The sequence below is a fragment of the Phascolarctos cinereus genome, unplaced genomic scaffold, assembly GCF_003287225.1.
Source record: "Phascolarctos cinereus isolate Bilbo 61053 unplaced genomic scaffold, phaCin_HiC Scaffold_4;HRSCAF=312, whole genome shotgun sequence".
NCBI lineage: Eukaryota > Metazoa > Chordata > Mammalia > Diprotodontia > Phascolarctidae > Phascolarctos > Phascolarctos cinereus.
In genome coordinates, this window is record NW_027555847.1 from 671221877 (window position 1) to 671247258 (window position 25382).

Consider the following 25382-nt stretch of genomic DNA (forward strand, 5'->3'; position numbering starts at 1 on the left):
TTTTAGACCCAGATCTTAAATCACTCTTCCAAATGATGGTCTTTTAGATGCTCGAAGTCTGATCTCAGGCTGACTTTTACAGCTCCTGCCCCCATGTCTAAGCTGGACGTCCCCATCTCATGTCCCTCCTTTACAGATTCTCCGGCTTATCGACGTCCTTCCTAAGATGTGATGCTTGGTGTAAGCAGAACACTCCAGATGTAACCTCACCACATTTTAGCCTCTCTCTTCTCCTTCCCCCTTCCTGCCTGCCCCCGAAATTCCTAACATTCCTACCCCCCAACAATAAGTTCCTTGTTTGTGGGAATCAGGCCCACAGTATGGAGTTCCTCTTGGAGAAGAACCACCTCTACTTTTTGAAACAAGGTGACATTCATTGTAGATGATTGCATTACAGTGGAGGTCTATTCTGATCCACATCATAAAAGAATTCCATCTCTAATGCAGCCAACAACTGACCTTTAATTCTAAATATTATAATTATGACTATAAATATTTAATTAGAAATATGGTTTTCTAATTATTAGGCAATCTTTCCTTTACCTCAGATCTCACCGTGTCTCAAGACAATAAGTACTCAGTGAACCCCTACTGTTTGCCAGGTCCTGCTGGCACTGGGGATACAGGGCCTGAAAGAACTTAGATTCTATTGGAGGGACAACCTGTGCACGTAGGTGTAGGACCAAAGACTGGATCGGAGCCTGTGATGTCATGGTGCAGGGATCTCCTGTGTGAGGAAGTGCTCTCTTCTGCTTCTTCAGGTCAGCACCTTCACTGTGACTTGTAGTCTTAAGACAGTTGGCCTAGAGCAGGGTCTTGTAGCAAGTTTGTATCAGAGGTGAGACTCGAACCCCGGACTTCCTGGCTTTGAGATCAGCTCTCTGTCTCTCATAAGAATGTACAGAGTGAGTATAAAGCTATTTCAGGGATCAGGAGACATGCTGAAGGCCTAGTATAGGTGGAAGTGTTATTTGAGTTGAGCTTTGAAAGAAACCAGGGGGGCAGCTAGGTGGCGCAGTGGATAGAGCACTGGCCCTGGATTCAGAAGGACCTGAGTTCAAATGCGGCCTCAGACACATCACACTTACTAGCTGTGTGACCCTGGGCAGGTCACTTAACCCCATTGCCTAGCAAAAAAAATAAATAAAAAAAATTTAAAAAAAAGAAAGAAACCAGGATTTCTGTGAGGCAAAGCTGGGGAGAGGTGGTACATTCCATTCAATAGGGACATGGAAGGTCATGTGTGAAGAGCAGCAGGAAGGCTGCAGTGTGGTATGGGGAGTCAGGTCTAATTAGGCTGGAAAGGCAAGTTGGAGCCACGTTGTGAAAGGCCTAAATGCCCAACTAGCTGTTTCTGTTTAATCCTAGTGGTAACGGGGAGCCAGGGCAGTTTATTGAGCAGAGCAGTAATGGGGTGAGACCTGTCTTTATGAGTAGATTTATTGTGGCAGCTGTGTGGAGGATGCCTCAGAGAAGGGAAGAGGATGGAGGCGGGGAGACAGCACAGTCAGCTATTGCAGCAGTTCAGAGGAGAGGTTATGAGGCTGCCTCGTGAGTGGCTGGAAGGGGACATGGGAGACGTGTGTTGAGGTAAGAATGAAGGAGTCTTGGAAACTGTGGGGTGAGGGCAGGAGCCTGGGGGCCCCCGAATGATTGGCTCCTCTGCTCTTGTCACAGAGAAAGCTTTGGCAGGGGTCTGGGTAACTGAAGTCCCTCACCGCTGCTCTCGCATCCCTCGTCCATGCTCTGCTTGCGATCCAGTTACTACACCTAGTAGCCTTTTCCTGGCCAGAGGGTCAGATACAGTATGACATCCCTTTGCCTGCCATCGTGTCATGTTTTCTCCTCTTTTTCCTAAATTTCGGCAGTTAATTATAGTGCATAACTCTCCCTGATCCTTAGACACATTGCCGGTCTGTATCGGTGGAGAGCTTCTCACAGATCTTGCCCACACATCTTCTCTCACCTGTCTCGGACCTTTTGAATGAGGCATGCCATTGCGGAGACAGATTCCGGTCCTGGGCTGTACCAGGCCTCAGTGATAGTTATGGTCAGCTTTGGTTCCTTGCGGTGAGATCCCTGCTTCCCGTCACTTTTTGTCCATCCTCCGTGCACTGGCGTAGAGCCGTTTGACTGAGGCCAGTGTATTGGGGCTGACTTCTTTCTGTGTATGTTTGTCTCTCTGAATGTTACCTTTGCAGTCAAGTGTATTTCCTTGTTGCCCGTGCTCTGTGTGTGTGTGTGTGTGTGTGTGTGTGTGTGTGTGTGTGTGTGTGTGTAGGCAGCTGAAGACAGGTGTGCTATTGCTGCCTCGCTTCTGGTCCTTCATACCTATATTCTACTTAGTGGGTGATGCCTGTTGTCCTTTGACCTGGCAGATTAACATGGGCAATTTTATGTCAACATATCACTCTCTTGATTTAAAACTCTCTTGATAAGATTTGGAAGTCTCTAGGCAGATAGGTTTTATTTTTGTTTTTTACCATCACTTGTTGGTCTATCATTCTTAAGTCCTGGACCAGAAATCCAAATCTCATTCTCAGTTACCACCTTTTTTTTCCCCCAATCAACTAATTAATTAATTCATTCATTCATTTTTTGCTAGGTAGCGGATGGGGTTAAGTGACATGCCCAGGGTCACACAGTTAGTAAGTGTTACGTGTCTGAATTCAGGTCCTCATGAGGACCAGTGCTCTATCCGCTGCGCCACCTAGTGGCCCCTCAGTTACCATCTTCTTAACCAGCTGTTCACATTCCAGATTTGCCTTTCACTTCTGAAGCCCTTATCTTTAGTTGATGATGGCATTAAAAACAGTACCTTTACCCTGAAGGTCTTCTGTTTTGTGCTGATAATGTAAAACAAAGCCTAGCTTGGTGGAGGTAGTTTTAGTTTCTGCTAGTTTCTGGGGATATGTTTATCCATACATTGGTCACCAGAAGTGGATAGTAGTCCTCAGGTTTGATAAGTCTTGGGAACCTCTCCATGTCTGAGATAATGCCCTGAGCAGATGGGGAATCTCTTCCTCCTTAGCAGCCATTGTCATCTCCATGCAAGCAGTATTGCTTTTCTAGGCTCAACTCTATGTCCACCCTATTATTCCTTCAAAGTATGCACAAAGTGGCTCCTCTTCCAAGGGTGCAGCTCCATCCAGTCTCATAGCTGTTGTATTGCCTGACTTCAAAGAACTGTGCTCCTTTTTCTTTCTTTCCTTTTCTTTCACATTCTTTCTTAAACTCTTTGCCTCTTCAGGCTATTAAAAAATACTTTATTCTTTTTTTTGTTTTTCAATTTTAAAAGTAATTTTATTTTTCAATTTAACAAGCAATTTTCTCTCCCTGCCCCAAAAAGGAAAAAAAAAGGGAAATAGGACTCTTGTAACAAATATGTACAGTTAGTCAAAACAAATTCCCACATTGTCCGTACACAAAAGTGTATGTCTCATTTTGCATCTTGAATCGATCACCTTCGGTCAGGAGGTGGGTAGCATAGTTCATCAGTCACCTGGAATCTTAGTTGGCCTGGTTGGAGTTCTGAAATCTGTCAGAGTTGTTTGTCTTTACGATATTGTTATTCTTGTACAAATTGTTCTCTAGCTTTTGCTCACTTCCTTTTGTATCACTTCATTGTAGTCTTCCCAGGTTTCTTTGACATCGTCCTTTCCATCATTTCCTGCTGCACAGTAGTACCATTCTTCCTGATAACTTGGAAAGAGACATTACTTTGGTGTTTTCAAACCTTGTTTTGGGAGACCAGCCTCATGGGTGGTGTGTGTAGCTGTTTAGTTAGCAGCAGAAACACCGACATAATGCATTCTGTATGTCATTGCAGAAGTCTCTTTGCTCTGCATATTTACTGAAAGTAAGATCCTGTTTTTCATGTTTATTGGGGCTAGTTCCCATTTACAGATGAGGAACTCTTGGACTCTTCCTGGCTCTTCAAGACCCCATTTGGGGTTTTCTTGGCAAAGATACTGAAGTGAGTTCAAATCCAGCCTCAGAGACTTACTAGGTGTGTGACCTGGGCAAGTTATTAAGCCCCTGCCTCAGTTTCCACATCTGTAAAATGAGACAGATGATAGCATCTACCTTCCAGGGTTGTTGTGAGGATAAAGTGAGATAATATTTGAAAAATGCTTGGCGAATCTTAAAGCACTATAAAAGTGCTAGCTTTTTCTATTTTTATAAGTCTTTGGAAGGTCAGGGTATGAGACTTTGTAGCTGCTGTGCAAACATGGCTCATCATTTTTTGTTTCTAGCTTTTTAATATTTTGACACTTTCACTCAATAGCTCTGGTGCCGCATTGCAAGGAGAAGGTATTGAGTTCTTAGTGGAGATATCAGGGGCATAAAAACTTTTGACAGTTTGCTGGAAAAGCTTCAAGCAGAACCTGACAGTAGACTTTATTTGCGCCGAGTCTTTTTTTTTTTTTGTGAGGCAGTTGGGGTTAAGTGATTTGCCCCTGACCGTAGACTTTATATGAAGTTGGCTGACTTTGGTTATGCAGACTCTCTTATGTGATGTTAGCTCTATGACCTTGGACAAACCGTCAAACCTGCATGCCTCAGTTCCTTCTGTACTAGTGACCTTTAACTTTAAGGTCTCTTCCAGCTCTAATATGTGGTCCTGTGATGGTCACCAGGATTTTGGCCACAGAGTGATTTTTTTTTTAAGCCACAGTATTTCACGAAGACCATCTAAGGCATGAAGGAGTTGGTCCTTATCTGTGAAACTGGTGTCCAGTCTGATAAATTCATGGCTCTCTGAAGCTTTAAAATAAAATATTTTAACAAAATTTGTTTAGGAATTAAATTATTTTAATGTATAGTTTTCATTTAGACACTTTTCTCATAATAGTCCCATGAAATAGAATTGTTCAAGTGTCATTATCCCCATATTATAAATGAGGAAGCAGCCTATGAGAAATTAGTCAATTTGCTCTGATCACACAGGTGATAAATATAGGGAAGACAGAGTAGTCTAACAGTTTGGTAGCACAAATACAACCATGTTTAAATTGTACCTGGTAATTTGATGGAGATGGAGATCTAATTTTTACTTTAAAAAGGTATGGCAACTATTTCCTAGCCAACTCTTATTTAACCTTAATAAGTTAACCTTGTTTATGGATTGTTTAATATTTTTATTCTTGAACCAATTTTCCCTACCTGCTTCTTCCCCATTGTGTTCTTTTCTTTGGGCTAAGCTTTAGGGAAAATTGGCTTCTAATGGTGGCTTTCCCATCAAATAGCGATGTGGCATTGGGCAGACCCATCACCCTCTCTGGACCACCATTCTCTGGGTCATTTTACTTCACTTTTTCCTCTTGCAGAGCAAAAGTTTTAACTCTTTTAGTAAATGAAATCAGAGAAGCGGATAGTCAGTCTCAGAGCCTTGGATTCAAATCCACCTTTGAGACGTAATGCCTGTGTGACCTTAACCTAGATACTTCACCTCTTAGAGAGCTTAAAGTTGCAATGTAGTTGCTGATTGGTACTGGTATAGGGAATTTTCTTCTGTGAAACTCCCTACGCTGATAACATCATAGTTCTAGGTCAAAAACCATATAAAACCCTATAATACATATATGTAATACACACGTGTATGCATGTATAAGAGAGAGAGAGAGAGAGAGAGTGTGTGTGTGTGTGTGTGTGTGTGTGTGTGTGTGTGTGTGTGTGTGTGTGTGTGAGAGAGAGAATGTCTGTGACTCTGAGGTCTCTTTAAAATCAGTTCCCTGTATCCTCAGGCCTGATGTGCTGATGATGTCTTTTGGTTAAATTTCCAGGAGAATTCCCACCATCACAATGACTGTGCAGATGATTATAAGCAGCAGCTGCCATATAAGGAAGACAGACCTCAGGGGCCCTTGGAATCTGATTCTGTGGAATTCAACAACGCCATAAGCTATGTGAATAAGATCAAAACCCGTTTTCTTGACCACCCAGAAATCTACAGGTCATTCTTGGAGATATTGCACACTTACCAGGTAAAAGTGCTGGGAGTCAGCTTAGGGAATGTGTTTGTGGTATTATCCAGCATTATGTGTAGGTTAGATGAAAGAGATTGGATGACTCAGGAAAGCCCCTTGATGTGAGGTGTAGACCTCCTGTCACCTCTCTCTCAGACGTCAGCGCCTGGTTTGCTCTTAGGTGGTTGATAAGATCTCAAGGCCCCAGAATAAGTGGTTCAGGAGTTTTCTAGATGTATTAACAAGCATGGCTTTGTGGCCTGGAAGCTTCCCCTATCGGTTCTGAACTGTTTTCATGTAGTGCGTATGCTGTTTTTACCAGCACTATCTGGGGATGTGGAGAGATGGCCTGACCAGTTCCTCGTTTCTCACCAGATATACTCCTATCCCACCTTTTAGCTGTATTTCAGATAACTAAGGTTTCTCCTCCAAGTCCCTGCCTTCCTTCATCTTCATTTCCTGAGGAACCATCTTTAAGATGGTCCTAACAATGGAACATCCTGCTGTAGGGAGAGCCATTGGAAGGTTTGGCTTTCTCTTAAGGTACCTTCCATGTGTGGGACCATGCCTTGCTTCCTGTTCAGATGTTCTAGGGCCATTTGTCAAAGAAGGTGAAATAGAGGGTGGAAGAGTCTCGAGAATAACATATACGATTTCAAGATAAAATCATGGGAAATCTGAGGGTTTTGCTGTTTCTTAATGGATAGATAATGTACCTGAGTCATTAACAATAAAGTCTTAACAATAAAACCTGCTGAAAATATACAAGCTTATTTGGCATTTCAACTAAGACCGATAAATCTTGAGTTTCTTTTTCTTGGTGTGCCAATCATCAGCTTGAGATTTGGCTGTATGAGGAAAATTCAGCAGTGGAACTGAGGAATAGAGTTGCATTTGAAGTGCCACCAAACCCTTAACTAATTGTGGAAGACAGCAGTTGTGTCCAAATGATATATAATCCCAAATTTATTTGTGTGCCTTTGAAATGTACTAAGTAATCTTTCTGTGGGGGTAGGGTGGTGAGGAAGGTCAGATACATCTTCTAATTATATTTTTTAGGGGGAAAAAAGTAATGGAGATAGAAAGTGAGTTAGGATTTCATAACCAACTGTTAGGTTGGGGAGGCTCTGCTTGATGGGAGGGTTAAGCCTATTAGAGTTAACAGTCATCCATGAAGCCCCTTCCACAGTTAGTAAAAAGTCACTGAAAGGGATCTTGTTTTTGGAGAGGCAGTGGGAAGTGGTGGGTTGACTTGGAGTAGGTTTAAATCCTGTCTCATTAAGTCCTGTCTCAGACCTGCCTCTGTGACTAGGGGCAAGTGACTTTACCTCTCACAGCCTCCTTTTCCTCATTGTAAAAGTGGGCAGTATACTCCCATCCCATCCACCTCCAGGATTTTGAGGCAAATCTCAGAGGCCTGTACAAATTGATTTAGTGTTGTCCTCATCTTTACTATTGGGGATCTTTTTTGTGCTGCTCCTTGTTGGAGCGGTGGCTTTTTCCCCTTGTACTCCTTTGTAGTTTCTCTGGTAACAGCTTGAGAAGTGTTTGCTTCTGAGAGGGCTAAATTGCTGCTTCCTGCTCTGCCCTCCTCACCACCCTGCAGGCAGGTCCTTTGGTCATTTAAGCCTTGTCCTATGCACATTTTCCCTTCCCAGAGAAAGAAGTAAAAGAGTGTGGTTATTGGAGATCGCTGAAGGTTTGCTAGGCAACAGGTTTCTAATTTTCCTCCTTTTCCCTGGAGGGAATGTTTGTCACCAGTCTGGCACACAGTCATGTCTGCATTGCTGCACATTGCATGCCAAGCTGTCAGTGATCTGATTTTTGGTTTTCTCTTCATAATTTGACACTTGAATGTTATAGGATGACTTTTATCATCACTAATGATTCATACTTCCTTCCCTGTAAATTGACAGAAGGAGCAGCTGAACACTAAAGGACGCCCTTTCCGGGGCATGTCAGAGGAGGAAGTATTTACTGAGGTAGCTAATCTCTTCAGGGGACAGGAGGATCTACTTTCTGAGTTTGGACAGTTCCTTCCAGAAGCTAAAAGATCTTTGGTATGTACTGAGATGAGATGGACTAGCCTCACAGGTAGCTCATTGGCTGGTGTAATGTTCAATGCTGCCCTGTATGGATTCATTTTGATCATTTCTCATTGGAAAACTTTACAAAACATGTGAAGTATGACGACTTGTCATTGGCAGCCAGAGGGCCTGGTACATGTGATGGTCTCTTTTCTGTCTTCAGCATTTGTCTGGCTCATCCTATGAGCTTCTGGAGGCCAGGGGTTTTGTCTGTCTTTCCTTTGGGGTTTCTGTAGAGATTCTACTACTTAAGAGTTCTGTATATAACAGCTAATGCTCCCTCTTACATCATTTTACAGAACACTAAAATAATTCATTATATGGGCAGTCTCCAATGTATATGGAAGTTGTATTGCCAAAATCCATTTAGAAGTTAGTTGGTTGGAACTCAAAATATATTTTCCCATGAAGCAATGTTATACTTGTTGGTTGGGTTCCCAAGTTAGACCACAAGACCTATTTAACCTGTAATATGCCTGATGGATTATACTGATAGTGCTTGCAAGCAAATTACCACCATTTAAACATGTGTTTAAAACATATTCAGAGTTCCAACTTGGAATGTCTGGCAAGCATCTACCCTTCCTAGGCCTCAGCATATATTCATCAGATACATGGATAGAGTGCTAGTCAGAAGCTCAGGCATTTACTGGATTTAGGACTTTGGACAAATTAATATTTAACAATCTCCCTGGGTCTCAGTTTCTTGATCTATAATATGGGAAAAAATGACATGTGCACCTAAGCCTCTGGAGGTGGTTCCTACGGCCTTGGAGAAGGGAGATGACACGTGGAGGTTGGGGATGGGTACTGTAGTGAGGAGTGACACTAACACTGGGGGTGGCAGGTGGGGAGGGCTGGGACTGAGGGTATTTGGAACAGTGAAGAAGTGGGATTGAGGAATGGTGGTAATGAACAGCAGTGAATGGGGTTTTTATTTTTCTTCTCCCTCTCCTATTGCCCTTGCTGCTAAGGAGCTTGGGGATAAGAGTTGAAGGATCTCAGGTAACAGGATGCAGTGATGTAGGGGAAGGGAAATGGGCTAACACCTGTTAGCTGCAGTAGAAGTAGGGCAGTTCCTGTGGGCTCCTTTTTTTGTAACAGATGCCCATGAGTTGGAGGCTACCTACATTGGAGCTTCCTGGGTACTTTCTTTCTCCTCTTGATATACTTATCCAGGGGAAATCTGATTCTGGTGAGCCTCACAAGCAAGTAGCCTTTGTGGGGCTTCATAGGCCAGAATGTGGAAGGTGGAGATTCATTGCTGCCCTTTTTTGTCTTGGAACACCATCTTAGTACCTCCTCCTTTGAGTACCTCCTCCTTCTTACTAGGAATTAGGAGGCTAGGGGCTAGATGAGCTGAGGACATTTCCCAGTTCTGTTCTCTTATGTTCTTGTGTGAAAAAGAACATTTGACTTAGAGTCAAGAGAATCTGTGTTTGAGGTGTGGACTTAAGTTGAGACATGGGAAAATCATGTTCCCACTCTAGACCTCAGTTTCCTCATCTGTAAAAGGGGGATGGTCCAGATGACTTCAAAGGGTCTCGCTTAAATGTCCTATAGTCCTACGTGTATCCATGTTTATCGACTATTTTACATTAAATTCAGCTAATACACCTTCTGCGTATAACACTGTGCTGGGCCATGGGAGTATATAAAGTTAGATAAGATATAATCCTAGCCTTTGTAGAGCTTCAAATCTAGCAGGGTCGTATGATAACATAGATTTAGCCTGTGTTATTTTCATAGGAGAAGTTCATAAAGTATCTTGTTAGGTCCAAGGTTAGTACTGGTTGGAGGGAATGCTTTGTAGCAGAGGCACCATTTGAATTGAGCTCAAAAGGTTTTGAAATATGAGTAAACACACAGTAGGTAGAAAGCATCAAGGGTGTTTCAGGCATAGATCTCTGCCTGAGGAAGATGGGTTTAGCAGCGTGTGAAGCTTGAAAGAAAGGGAGAATGGATGTAGGATTCTGTTCTGCCAAGAGGCTGTCATGGTAGTCCAGAAGATGATCATGAGGGTCTGTCCTGGGGTGAGTGCAGGGTGAATAGAGAGGAGCAGATGGATATGGTAGAGAGGGATTCATTGGATATGAGAAGCAGTGGGGGGCTGGGGAGTGGGAGATTATTAATTCTAATGCGTACGTGAAACATGGGAAATTATATAAAGGCATCCATGCCTGAGGCTGAAGTTTCATTCATTCAGTCATCTACAGTAAGCTCCTGCTGTGTATCCTGTTGGGTACTAGCACATGCCCTGGGATACAACAAGAAAGAAGCTCTAGCCCCTGCCCTCAAGTAGCTTACAGTCTGATGGAAGAGATAACACATGTTTGGCTATGATATTAATTAGAATATGATAGATGTAAAAGAGCAGCTCAAGGTGCTGAAAGGGACAGAATATTTCTAAGGGGGGCGGGGATGACGCTGTCAGGGAAGAGTTCTTGGATGAATTGAACATCAGGAGCAAAGGTTTGGGTGGGAAGCTGTAGGACGCATGGGCGTGTTAAGGGTTGATGAGTTAGGTACCCAGTAGTTGGCAGTTTGACTTGGTAGTAGTGGGGTTACCACCAAGAACAGCTCCTACCAGGTTGGGCGACTTGATCCGTTGGCTGAGGCAGCACTTGCAAGGTCACTTATTTGGAGAAAACCTGTCCTGGAATGTCAGTTGAGAGGAGGTCACCAAGTGCAGCTTCCTGCCCATCATAACATTGTTGTGCCAGGTCACTCAGTTTGTTTTCTGAGCAGATCTGATGAGGGGCTTCTTGTATTTAGCCAAAATTGGCCTCCATGTAACCTCCCTCCCAGCTTGACCTCAAGCATGAGAGGTAGGTTGGTATGATTGGAAGAGCATTGAATTTGCAGTGAACCTCCATGCAAATCTCTGCCTTTGTTACTTAGCTGTGTGACCCTGGGCAAGTGTAACCTCCCCGGCTCTCAGTTTCCTCATTCATAAAATGCAGTGGTTGGAGTAGATGCTTTTACGAGTCCTTTCTAGTTCTAAATCCTGTGCCATCTAGTTTGCTTTTATCCGCTGGAGGAAACAAGCCAATGAGTGGGCCTCTTTTTGAATGTGACAGACAACTCTTTCATGTAGAAAGATAGCAATTCAGTCTTGCTGTCCCATCCCAGGGGCTACTTCTGGTTTTTCCTGGTTGCTTGACTAGGTATAGCTGTCTTAAACTGTAGGTGCATCACAGAAATAAAAAGAGCTTAATCCTCCTTTGTAAGGGAGAGGCTTACCAGTAGTTGTATGCAGTGAATGATGGGTTCTGTGGAGAGGGGAGCCGAAGCTGCCAGCAGAAAGAACGATGGAGCAAAGAACGTGAGCAGCATGGTGGCCTCACCAGAGGTCCCAGACATGTGACTGGCTTTCACCAACTTACTCTAACCATAGGCCTGTCTGCTGTGCCTCTGAAATTATCTTCCATTTACGCTGTATAGATCTTACATAGACCTAGTTATTTACGTGTCCCGTTAAAATGTGTTTGTTTTTGTTTTTTTCTTTGTATCCAAAAGACAGGGCCTGAAATAGTGGTAAATACATTTTTTTAAAAATGCATATTGACTGACCAAAAAACAAAAAAAAAAACCCGAAAGATGAAGAATCTCAGTCTCCAACAGCCCTTACTCCTTGATTCCCCTTACATACTTAGTTACCTAATTCCTTTAACAGGGTCTCTTAACAGTGGCCCTTGAACTTTTTTTGTTTAATATTTTGAAAACTACATTTCAGTAGAATCGGTTTCTTTTGTATCCTGGAGGAGAACCTCTGAGCTAGACCCACTAAATCTGGGATTTTTATTTGTATTACAAAAATCTTTGAAGGGTAATTATTTGCATTTCAGCAGTTTTACCTTGAGTTCTTTTAAGCAGCTACATTCTCTAGTTAAAATCCGTTTATAAACATCCTACTTTATTAGATGCAGAGTAGGTTTGTCTTTAATAAGGCACAGTCGTGTGTGGTTTTATTAATTCCTGGTCATTTATTAAAACTCTAAGGGGAAAAAAAAGCCTAAGGTAAATTCTGAGGCTTTTCTGTTAGTGCTGAGGGGCAGCCTGGCATAGTGGATTAATAATCAAGAAGACCTGAATTCAAGTCTTGCCACATGATTTTGCCATTCACTTAATCCCTCTCAAGCCACTCTCAACCTGTAAGTGCTGATGAAGGCATAGATCTGGACTCCTCAGAATAGCTTTTAGGGCTTTGTTAGTGTAGACACAGTGGCACATATGGAAGAGATACCAACCTTTAAGTGAGGAAGACCTGGGTTCAAATGCGGGGGCAGCTTCTGTTTCCCAGCTTTGTGACCTTAAGTGACAAAGTTGATGGTGCTTGTATTAGTCGTCTCACTGAAGTGTATGCAAAGTATTGATTAAGGTGCAAACATTAATTCCTCTGTAGAATGGGGCTGATAATCCTTGTCCTTTGTATTTCAAAAGCTTGTTGTGAGGTTTGGATGAGCCGTTACATCAAAAATGTGTTTGTGAAGTATAAAGCACTTTACAAATCATGTGTTTATTATTACCAAACTAAAGTTAATTGAGTAGGTCTAAAATGTTGAGAGAGAATGTGCTAGAATGAAAGGTCTAATGGACACAGATGTTCAGGGTTCCTGTCCTCGGTCTTCCTTTTACTAAGGACATTGGGCAAGTCTTTTTGAACTTTAATTTGTTTGTAAAATGGGATCCTACTACCAGCTCTGTCAACTTTGCAGGGCTTACAATTTAGATCAAACAATGTAGTGGAAGCAAAGTGTTATGTTGATGTAAGGTATTGTTGTTATTGTTACTATTGGCATTGTACTATAGTGGAGAGTATATCCTGCCAGTAAGACCTGAATTCAAGTCCCCCTTTAATACATACTGGCTTTGTGACCTCCTCTTTCTCTCACTGTTCTGTGTACCTCTCTTAAGATCAAAAGGAATAAAGATGTCATGCTGTATTGGTGGAAGGAAGTTTCTTCACCAGAGATATCCCTATACCAGTGAAATCATAGTTCTAGTCTTTATACCCTATTCTGTTATTATTAGCTAATCATAATATTTACATAACAAAGTCTTCCTCTGGCACTTTTCTCTGCTGTGGAGATGACCTTGGTTCTTAAAGGCTTTGCTATTGGAGTTGAGCTTCCAGTAGGGTTCATCAAGTTGGCCCATTTTAAGAACAGGCCCGGTGGCAGTGGGCATTGAGAGACCCCCTGGGACACCTGCAGAGGCTTCTTGCTCCCGACCAGCTGCTTACCTGCCCCATGCGGAGTTTTTTTGATCTTCAGTACCTCATGACGACTGTTGGTAGAAGGAATATCTACACAGTGGTGAAATCTCAGATTTCTAAAGAAGTGCAGTTGAATAATAATAATTACAAATACAACTTTCAGGCACAGTCTCTAAATGATTTGCAGACGAACAAGGAGAAAATAGAATTGATGAGTTTTTTGGTCATTAGAATGACTGAAAGACCAGTGGCTTAGCTGTCACCAAATCTGAGAAGCATCCAGAATGTCAGAAAAACAGCTGCCAGGATTGACCTCTTGTTGTTCCCGTCTCCCTCTTCTGTGCTGTTCCTCCCTCTTTCCTACCTGAGTGGATAGTGGTCAAGAGCAGCCATGATAGATTTGGCATTGTAAATAGACCCTTTTATAAATTCTACTAGGACTTTGGTTTGTAAAAGCATAGTTTTAGAGCTGGAAAGAGCCTTAGGGGCCATCAGGTGCAGCTTCCTCATTTTATAGGTGTGCAAATTGAGGCTGAGAGAGGTTAATAAGGCCCTTACCTAGGGTCACACTGATGGTTCAGTGTCTGAAGCAGGATTTGAATTCACATCTTCCTGACTCCCAAGTCCAGTACTCTCTCAGCTGTTCCACCTATCTGCCTTTATTTGCCATTCATTATGAATAGACTTGGTGGCTTGGGAAAATATACTGTGTACACTGAAGAATCCCCAGATACTATTCTAAACCTCACTTTAGAGCCTGGGAAATAGAACTACTAAACCAGATGTTTTTAGTGTGTAAAGGGACCACCTACAAAGTATCTGATTTGCTTTACTTTTTTTTTGTGCCACCATTACGGAATGTATTGAAAATTAGGATTCTGTGGCTCTGCTGAGGCATATGTTAGTCTTTCTTGGACCTTGCACAGCATTCTCTTGGGCTCCTGTTGATTTATTCTGTACTGTGGTTTTAGATTTCTCTGTGTTTTGGAATACATTCTAGAAGTGAGATACTCCAGATAGATTGTGAACCGCCGAAGGGCAGGGCTCTGTCTTATTGAATTTTCGCGTTGCTCTTAGTACCTAGTACCTACAGCGTACCAAGGGCTTAATAAGCGGTGGTTGAAGGGATGGATTTGCCTAGTGTCCTGTGAGCATCAAAGTGGTACAGCCACAGTCCTTTACGCTAATCAGAAATCATGTTTGTTTCCTTTAGTTTACAGGAAATGGACCATGTGAAATGAACAGTGTTCAGAAAAAGTGATCATGAAAAGAATCTGGAACACAGCAAAAAGCGGTCTAGGCCTCTGCTCCTTCGTCCTGTCACTGGCCCAGCCAAGGTAACTATCCACAGTAAGGAAGGCAGATTAGAACCAGCCTGGGATTAGCTTAAGGAAACAAGTCAGCGCTGTGACGATCTACTCCTAATTTTCTTTTAGAAAGGATTTATTTGGGTGATAGGGTTAACCTGTAAGTTTTGAGATTTAAGTTCTCCTTTCTTGGAAATGAGATGCTAAGTAGAAGCAGCAAGGTGTAGGTGAAAGAATATAGAAATTAGTACATGAACTTGCTTTGTGAGAGTGGGCATGTCCCTTTACTGTCTTTCTCTCCTAGCTTTGGCACTAAGGCTCTCCTGGCCCTGACATCCTGTGTTCTAAGGGTGATCTCCTCAGTTACTGATGTGACTAAGTTCTGTGTTCTGAGGCCTTCTGAGCCCTGGCAGTTTCTGTTGTAAAAATCCCTTCCAGTTCTGGTGTTTTCTACTAGGTCTAGATCTGCTGTTGATTATTTGTGTGACCTTAATTCGATGTCTCTCTGCCTCAACATCTTCATTTCTCATATGTGATGGTAATAGCTTCTCTGTCCTTCTTACAGTAATTGTAAAGATCAGATAAAATATTGGGCATAAGAGTACTTTGAAAACTTTCCCATTACTCCTTGCAGGACTTTGTTCTCCCCACTGGGAAATCTTCAAGTGAAGAGCATAGTAGTTCCTGATCATAAAAAAGTTGGGAATCATCTTGAGAGCTTGTCTATAAGGAGATCATTTTACTGTAATCTCTACAACCCAACTGAGGGTGCTGAAGGTAGCAGGGTGGCCTTTGAGCAGACCAAAGCGATTCCTTACGATCCCTGCGTCAGAGCTCATGCTTTCCTTATGGAGGAACCCTGCAGGCCTTTAGATGGCTCAGTGGGCAGATAAATCATTTATGAAGTAATGCCGCTGTGCCAACCACTGTGCTAAGTGCTGGGGACACAAACAGAAATGCAAGACCATCCCTGCTGTCAAGGAGCTCCCACTCTAGTAGGGGGAGACAGCACCTACAGGGAGTGGGCTTCAGCTGCAGGTCAGATGGAGAGGCTTCCTGGTCCTGAGGCTCTAGGGGCAAATCAGATGGTGACACATCGTTTCTAATGTCATTTTCCTTGATAAAAAACTACCTGTCTTTCTGATGATGAATCATTTGTCAGGGTCAGGGATTTCATTGGAGAGAACTTTCTGTATTAGGATCTTATTAGACGAGTCAGTGTGTCAGTGTTGAAAAAGACAAAAACTGTCAAGTAAACCTGAGGCTCCCAAAGTGTTGGGGCAAGCTGTCCATAGACCTCAGTAACTTCAGAGATTTCTTTGTCAGTGCTAAGTGTCATGGAACCGCAGAGTTGGAAGGGCTCTTGGAGGTACTCTAGTTCAACACAGGCTTGACTGTGATCTCCAGGGAGAGAGGTAACCTACTACTTACTCTTTTAGACAGCTCTCGTCATAAGGCTTTGCTTTTCTTCAGCCTAATTCTGCCTCTCTGAAACTTCTATCCACTCTTCCTGATTCTGCCCTCTGGGTCAAAACAGAACAAAAACATGTCTAATTCCTCTTCTTTTTTTTTTTTCCTTTCTGTGAGGCAGTTGGGGTCAAGTGACTTGCCCAGTGTCATGTGTGTGAGGTTGGATTTGAACTCAGGTCCTTCTGACTCCAAGGCTGGAGCTGTATCCACTGAGCCACCTAGCTGCCCCTCTAATTCCTTTTCTAAGCTACAGCCTTTCCAGTACTTGAGGACTGCTGCCAGGGGTTCTTCATTCCCCCAGTCTTCAGAAGAGAGCAGCTAAATATTTCCATTTGCTTACTCCTGTCCTCACACAGTATGATCTTGAACCCATTTCACTGCAGCTCATCAGTGACTATCCTAAGCTTTGGAGCCCAGAATGGGACACAACATTGTAGCTGCGGTCTGACCAGGGCAGTGGGACTGTCATCTTCTTATTGGAGGATATTCCTCTCATTGCAGTCTAAGCTCTCATTTGCGTGAGGTCTCTGAGCCTTGATGAACATTGCATTCACCAGAGTTTTTAAGAGTTTCACAGATTGTTCTTGTCGTTGTGTTCCTTTCACTCTGCATCAGTTCTTAAAGGCTTCTCATTTTGCTGTGACCCTGCTAGCACATTACGTTCTTCATTACGTTCACAAGCTGTAATTTGTTCAGCAATTGTTTTATGTTTTAAGAAGTAGTTAGTGGGGAGTGGGCAGGGGAGTACATCAACAAAAATGTACTACTTGGCTCTCCTTGAGTTATGTTAAATTCAGGAGGCCTCTACTAAAGTCTTGCTACAGGATGCCTCATTTTGGTCTGTGCGTTATTAAAATCACATGATCTTAGGTTATTAAAAGTTTTTTTAACCCAAGTGCAAGCTCTGGTACATCCTACCAAGTTTCAAGTGTGGCCCAGCAAATTGGCTGTGTCCTACTAGCTCAGTGTGTAGCCGAGGCTGAAATTGATGGCTGGTTTTCATTAAAAATGGCATTAGACATTGTCCCACTCAGACACAACTATATTCTGGTACCATGCCTCAAGAATACCAGAGCAGGTAGCAGTGATTCCTTTTAGATGAGAATCTAACATGCTAACAGTGATATTGGAGCCAGAGGGCCTGGGTTCAAATTCTAACTCTGTCATTTACTGTCTTTGTGAACTTGAGTAAATCGCTCAGTTTCTCTAGGCCCCTGTAGTTCAGTGCAGAGTGTGGGGGTGAGCTAGTTGGCTTCTCAAGTTCTTTTCTGCTCCTGGGTCCCTAGTGAAACAGACTTTATTGGGGAAGAGATGCTCAGCCTTGATGTGTGCCTGTGATTTAACAAAACATAGAGAACTTGGGCAGAATGTTCCAGAATGATCCTCATGATCCAGAACCAGAACCTGGGCACTAGATCTCCTTCAGCAGGACAAGAAAGACATGAATTTGGGATCTAGAAAGGGAAGGCCTTTTAAGTATAACCTGGACCACAGCACCTCTTCCAGGGAAATTACCGGGCCAGAAAGACCATGGGTCTGATTCTATGTCTCATCTCTTTGGATATGATTCAGTTTACCCCATGTCTTCAGTGCTAAGCACTAGGGCTACAAAAGACGGCTCAGACACTGCTTGTGTCTCTTGGTGGAGGAGGGCAGATAACAGGGAGGCGTCAGCACGGGGTGCCCCAAGGAAGGAACCTGAGAAGGGAGTGGTGATTGTCGAGGGTGGAATGGGAACTCTTAGCAGAGGTGCCCTGTGTTCATGTCTCCAGCTAGCTTTTGTTGAGTGCTTGGTGCATGCAGACTGCTTTAACAGCGCTGAACTTTTCATAACAGAAGAAAATGAAATTGCGAGGGACCAAAGATCTGTCTGTCGCGGCTGTGGGAAAATATGGAACTTTGCAAGAATTTTCTTTCTTTGACAAGGTCAGTAATTTGATCCCTTCTGTTGGGAAACTATGGGTTCTGGTCCACTGTTCTGCATTCCTTTCCTTTTCGTTTCCGACAATTCATTGTTCTGTTGATTTGGAGCATTGATTTGGAACTGGAGAGAAGAAAAAGCTGGGTTTCTGGCGAGCACTTTGGAAAAATCCTTGGGAAGACCGTTTTGCTGCTGCATTGACTTTAAGCTAAGTTTCCAAGGGAAACCCAGATTGGTCAGCTCCTGTTCTTTTTGGTGATTAATGGTTTGTGGCAATTCACTAGAACCCTGCTCTGAAACTGGCAGGCTGTCCAAGGTGGGGAAACATTAGTTCTAGGGTTTTTTTATTTTTTATTTTTTTTATTTTATTGATGCTTTACACCACAGTCATTTCAGTCTGGGAAGACCATGAGCACTGGCCAGTGCTTCTTTTGTCTGAGGAACTGCTTAACTTAGCTTGCAGAGACTCATAGACCAACAGAGAATAAATTTTTCTGGCCACACCCACACTGACAAATGTCAGCGCCTTAAAAATATTGAAGTTTATGGTAAGTGATACTTCCCAGCTTTTAAGAGCAGTCACACCTTCCTGCTGGACCTCCTAGCGTGCTGCTCATGTAGGTTAGCTGTCAGGCAAACTATCCTCCTTCTCCCATCGGAAGGAATCCATAAAAGGTACAGAGCTGGAACTTTTAGTGTCACTGTGTCTTAGTACTGTGGTGCCATTACATGATACTGAAAATATATAGCATTGGCCTCGGTTGTTAGGATCCAGTAATAGCTAGTATTTGGACAGTGTGGTGTTATAACATTTTGGGTATGGAATCAAGAGACTGACTTGGGTTTCTGGGTTTGAATTCTGGTGCTGATACTTTTAGTCAAATCCTTGCTGACCCTCCATTTCCTTATCTTTAAAATGGGGATAATGATAACCTCTCCTACTTACCTCCCCCATGGGGTTGTGGGGAAAGTGGCATAAAATGTGGGAAATAGTTATTTTTTTTTGTTTGTTTTCATTATTTACTTTAAACCATGCTTTTAATGATTTACAAGCAGGATAATAGCTGGACTAGGATTGGAAGTCTTAGAAATGGCAGAGATCTTCAGCACAGAGCTTTCTAAAGTCCTTTACTCTTTCTTTCTTAGGTACGCCGGGTACTAAAAAGCCAAGAAGTCTATGAAAATTTCCTCCGCTGCATTGCACTCTTCAATCAGGAGTTGGTTTCTGGCTCAGAGCTTCTACAACTGGTCACCCCTTTCTTAGGGTGAGCTAATGCCTTAAACAGTGCTTTGTGTGATTTAAAAAAAATATATCTCAAACGATGAATAAGAATGACATTTATGTAGTCCCAAAAAAAGTTTGCAAACACTTTATGCACTTTATTTCATGGGAGCCTCCCAATAACCCTGTGAGGTAGGTGTCATCACCCCTGTTTTACAGAGGAGGACACTAAGACTCAGATATGTGAACTGACTTACCCAAGGTTACACTGCTAGTGTCATAGGTATGATCTGAACCCTGGTCTCTCCAACTAATCCAGTATCCTACCCTTTATGTTGTAAGTTTCATTACTTGCTCAAATATGTTCTAAGTTGCTCTGAGATTATTAGTAGAAATGGTTAAGCCTTGGTTCCCAGATTTCCTAGATTGTAATTAGTCTACTGTTGTAACCTCTTTTAAGTGTGGGTTGACTCTTCCAGTGCTGTGAGCAGGAGTGCAGCTGAGGATTTTTGCATGTAGGATTACAAGCATATATTTATAATGCTGAAAGAGACCTTGACTGCCGTTATTACACTTGAGCTGACAGTGTCATATTTAAAACGCATTTCAGAAGTCACCTTCGTTCAGGGCAGCTAGGTGGCGCAGTGGATAGAGCACCGGCTGTGGATTCAGGGTGACCTGAGTTCAAATCGGCCTCAGACACGTAACACTTACTAGCTGTGTGACCCTGGGCAAGTCACTTAACCCCATTGCCTAGCCAAAAAACCAAAAAAGAAAAAATTTTAAAAAAAGAAGAAGAAGTCACCTTCATTCCATCAGTGAAACATCAGAGTAAGACTTTTCCTGAAGGGATAAAAAGCATTCCTCCTCTTCTTCCTTCTTCTCCTTTTCATCATTATGAATAATGCTCAGGTTGGGCATATTTTTGATAATGCATAAAGTGCTAGGCCTGATTCCACTTCTGCCTCTGACATTGATCACTGTGTGACTGTGGGCAAGTCATTCCACCTCTGTACCTTAGGCACCTCCCTGGGACTCGTCTCCCAAGTCAGAGGCATCTTGCAGTCTTCACTGGGGGACTGAAATCACACATCTTTTGCATTTTCAAGCACTCAGTTATACCACTGCTACTACTACTACTACTACTACTACTACTACTACTACTACTACTACTAACTACTACTACTACTACTACTACTACTACTACTACTACTACTACTACTACTACTACTACATCTGCCAACAGTATTTAAGTATTTTAAAGACGTTCCCAGCACTTCTGCCCCTAGCACATATGGCTGTCCCAAGTACAGTTTAATGTGCAGTGTTGATGACTGTTGGTGGCTGTGAGTAGCAGAAGTGTTGGCCTTTTGGGGATGAGCCTCTCTATGTTGAGCTTGAGCAAGGCAGATCTCAAGTAATAGCCTCTATGTCCTCGAGGGCCTTCTTGTTTTGATAGGGTATGTCTGATTTTTCACTTATTTGGCCTGTCCTGCAAGAGTTGAGGAGGGAGGTAGAGGGACCTTCGTGTCACAATTGAGCATCAGTTAGACTAGTGGAGAGTTAGTAATCATATAAGAATGTGCCTTTTAAATTATTGTCTTTATTATTGACCATAACCATCATTTGCAGCCTGGTGGTAATGCTTATTTGGGAAAGAATAGACTTCAGGAAAATAATATGGTTAAACAAATTAGCCAGGAGCCTCTGCTCTATCCATCTTGATGGGTTTGTGTAAAAGGAAGACCAGCATCTGGTGCTAGTTATGGAAACACATTTTATGTGGAAGAGTTGAGGTCTAACTTTAAAAGACCTTATTCCCCAAACGTGAACACACGTGCTTTTTTTTACTTAGAATATTTTATGCCAACACAAAAGCCACTTCTCAACATTCATTCAAAAAGCATTTATTAAGTACCTGTTGTGGGCCAGAATCTTGGAATAAAAATATAGAAGAAAAACAGTCATTGCTTTCAAGTTGCTGACAGTCTAGTTTGGGGAAATAGTATGAATACAACAACAACCAAAAAAAACCCCAAACATGCACAAAGTAGTGTTGGGAGAGAGCGCTCTGAGCTGGGGAGGGGAGCCAGGAAATGCCTCTCATAGGTGGCACTTGGATTCAACTCTGAAGGAAGTTATGGACTCTCTTAAATGGAGGTGAGGAGGAGGCAGCGGCCTGAAATTCTGCAACAGCAGGCAGGTGAGTCTAGCTGCTGTGCAGAGTAAGCCTGAGAACTGTAGACTAGGGCTAGGTTGAGAAAGGGCATGAGAGCAGCTGGTGTTTAATTCTAGAGACAAAGGGGAGCCAGTAGAGCTTCTGGAGCAGGGGAGTGGCATACATGGTCAGACCCATGTTTTTGAAATAGCAGTTTGGCAGCTTTGTGGGAGGGTAGGAATTTCTAGCCTTTTATTGCAAATATATAACTTTTCAACATAAACTCTGCCTAAGTTTTCATTCATATGTGACTGAAAAGTCCTTTAATTCCAAATGAGGAAGAAGTTTTTGATAAAGAAGGTCATAGGGTCAAAAAATTAGAGCCAGAAGGGATCTTGGAGGCCATCCAGTCAAATCCCCTGTTTCACAGATGAGGAAACTAAGGCCCAGGGTGGTTGAGTGACTTGCCCAAGGTCATAAGAAAGTTATTGCAGCCTTTTCAAAATAAATACATTTAATTGAAAAGTCAATTACATACTGCATTTTTTTCAAAATAAAAGCATTTTATTAGAAAGATTAACAAAGCAGATGACAGAAAACTATCTCATACACACATAAGCACACGATCTCACAAATTCCCATTCCACTAGTTGGAGAGGGAAGACTTACAGCCTCTTAACTCATGTGTCTCAACTAGAGCATCTCTCTGCCCCTGAAATTGCCCCTTGATATTTCCTTACAAAGCTGCTGGTGTCCCCTGTATACATTGCATTGTGGACCTATGACTCTGTGGGTCAGTCATGTGACAGACAAAAGTGTGCAGATTTCTGGGTCACATAACTACCGAGATAGAAGACTAGACGTTTTCTCCAATCCCCATGACTTCTTAAACTTCTCTGAAATAGTAGTTATATGTGCAAGGAATAAAGCAGCTTCAGCTGTCTCCACAATACATGTAGGATACCAAGGGCCCCAAAGAAGTAAAGACCAGATCAGCTAACAACAGAGAAGCTCAATAATCCCTAACCCAATGCCTCAACCTCTCCCACTCCCAGTCCCCCCATGCTGTAGTAGCAAGACTGCACAAGACAACCCACTGGCTCTCGACAGAAACCAATTCTACAACCATCATTCTGTTCTATAGAGATCTCTTGGAGATCCAGAAAGCAGAAAATTGCTTTGGTTGTGACAGCAGTGTGCACTGAGGCAGCTTTGTGCAGCAGAGCTCAGGGAGCAGAGTGAACTGGGGCAGAGCCTGTGTGGCTGAATGGCACCCCACTCAACCTGAAGGGGAGAGCTCAGCGTCCAGCTGGATCAGTTCTGTCCCCTTGGAAGCCACTTGGGGCAAAGGTGAGCTGGAGAGAAAGCTGAGACAACTGAGAAGTCCAGCTTGCAGGGAAAGCATGCTCAAAGAGAAAGGGAAGGAGTGAGAAAGTCAGGAATAGAAGATTATATGAAAATAAAAAGGCTGAAATTACCAAAGATCTCAGGGGAAAGAAAGCTCAGTTAATAGAAAATAACACCTGATGAGGCAGAGGACCTTGTGGATTTCCAAGAGAACATGAAACTAAACTATAGGAAGATGTTCCTAAATGGTTTAAAAGAAAAAATAATACTTGTGAAAGCAAAATTTATGGTCTGCGCAGCGAAAGTAATTGGCAGAAGAGATAAACATGTATTTACTATGGCATTTCACCAAAGGAAAGAGAGAATAACTGTGAGTGAAAATGCATGGAAATGAGGGACAATTCGGAGAACAGAAGTAAAAAGCAGTTACATTAAAAGGAAATATGCTTACCATACAAGCAAAACATGATCTCAAAGACAGGATATGTAAAGACAACTTAGTTATAGGTCCACCAGAAGAACACAAGTCAAAAAGCCTGAAAAACAATGCAAGAAATAGTACAAGAAAACTGCCCAGAACTTTTGAACATAGAAAGCAAAGTGCCAGTCAAAAAAATCCACGGAGCACTTCCATAAATAAATCATGTCCTGCAAACTGCAAGACATGGTTAAATTCAACAATTTGACTGACAAACAGCAAATTCTGCAAACAACCAGAAGAAAGACCCCCAAATATAAAGGAAAGGAAATTTAAATTACATAACTCTTTTTGACACCCACCAGAAACCACAGAGGAAATGGACTAATATGTTCTAAAGCACAAAGAAGCTCAGATGCATAATAAAGTGACTTACCCTGCAAATCTGAGCCTAACCGATAATGAAAAGAGGTGGATGTTCGTTAAAGAGGTGTTCAAAACATTTCTAGAAAAACCATACTGGAAGAAATTATTTGCTTCTCAGACACTGCAGACAATGGAAATACAAGAAACAAATACAGCAACCAATGATGACAATAACAAATTAACAACAGAGGGATAATTAAAAGATTTCTTTCTAAATATATATGCAGAGACAAGGATGAAAACAAAAAGTAAATAGAAGTGGTGCTGGAGAAACAGGCCTGAAACTATAGACCAGACCTCGTAATCCTCCACCTATAGTTGAATACATTTTTTTTGGTAAATTACAAGGGGCAAAATTACAGGATTTGAGAGTGCATAAAGGGGGGGTAAGGGAAGGAAATTATATAGGGGAATATGTGACATGCCATAAACAAGTCAAAAGTTAACAAAGAAGGTAAAATAACCCTCATATTCCCTTGGGAAGAAGAGAGCCTACAGGAGAATGGGTGAAGAGGCAGAGCGGAGGGATTGAAAAAGGGCAAAAGAAGAGGAGAAGTCTTGTTTCAGTAGTGGGAGAGGGCAGCAGTAATGAATGTTCCCATGGTAGAAGAGAGCTATTCTGTAAAGGGAGATTGGGACCTTTCAGTGGGTATCATCTGCAGGTATCTGAAGCTTAGAGATTCCATTCATCTTGCATCAGGAGAAGGGGAATCAGAGCTGCTGTGGGCAGCTGAAACCTAGAAGACTGGGAAGGTCCATAGACCAAAGGATGTTTCAAAGCAAATGGGAAAAGAATGACCATGGGAAAGGCAGAAGTCAATAATGAACTGCACAGTCTAGGACGTAGGACGCATTTTACCATAGGGTAGAGTCTACTCTATCACCTTTAGGAATTGGTATTTCTAAGAGTGAGGCACAACTGAAAAAAGGGATCTTTGGGGCAAGATCTACAAGGCAACAACATAGAACTTAAAAGAGAAGGACTCCAAAATAGGTACTAAAGAAGCTTTAATTCGATCAGATAAACAGAGAATAAAGAAGGAATAAATAAGAGGAGGGCCATGAATCAGAGAATTAAAGTCTAGGAAAAGGCATAGGAAAATGGACTTTTAAAAACTTCACAAATTGAAGGGGAGGGGAAGGGAAATTTTACTTGATTGAGGGGGAAAGGAGGAAGAAGTAAGTAAAATAAAAGTAAGCAAGAAAAAAGCAGAACTAGGGAGGGGGTAATAAATGGGAGTGGGGAAAACGTGAGGGTGATGTGAAGAGAATTAATGAATACAGGGTTGCTGTTACAGAGATGAAGCTAAAATAAATGAAGAGATGTAGTACTTCCAGGTTTCAGTTTTTTTGGGGGAAATTAAAGACAAATGGAGGGAGATATAAAACTGACTCATAACTTTGAATGTGAATGGATTAAATGATCTAAAGAAATGAAAAAAGTGACAGATTGGGTAAGAAAGTAAAACCCCACAATCTGTTTCTTAAAATAAACACATTTTTTAAAAAACAGAGACAAAATCAAAATGAGAGATTAGAAAAAATTTTTATTATGTATCAGATGAATCCAGAAAAGCAGTATTTGCAGTCATGGTATCAAACAAAATAATTACATTCAGAACATAAAAAGGAATTGAGGAAACTATGTTATACCGAAATGAACCATAGACAGAGAACAAACCAATATCAATATTAGACTTAAGCGCTCCAAATGCTTTAGTATCTAAATTCATAAAGGAAAAATTAACTGATTTCCAGAAGACATAGTAAAACAGTAGTGACAGGAGATTTTCATGTCTTTAATTTTCTATAACAGAAAAAAAAAACAGATGGAAAAAT

General features: G+C 42.1%; 1 protein-coding gene across 1 annotated transcript in view; it reads left to right on the forward strand.

The window, feature by feature from the left end:
* SIN3B (SIN3 transcription regulator family member B) overlaps positions 1-25382 on the forward strand; it is a 66278-nt gene that overhangs the window by 17427 nt on the left and 23469 nt on the right. Inside the window, 6 exon segments of the mRNA XM_020969281.2 lie at positions 5787-5987; positions 7886-8029; positions 14488-14526; positions 14528-14611; positions 17888-17977; positions 19119-19237. Coding sequence (XP_020824940.1) covers positions 5787-5987; positions 7886-8029; positions 14488-14526; positions 14528-14611; positions 17888-17977; positions 19119-19237 — 677 coding nt within the window.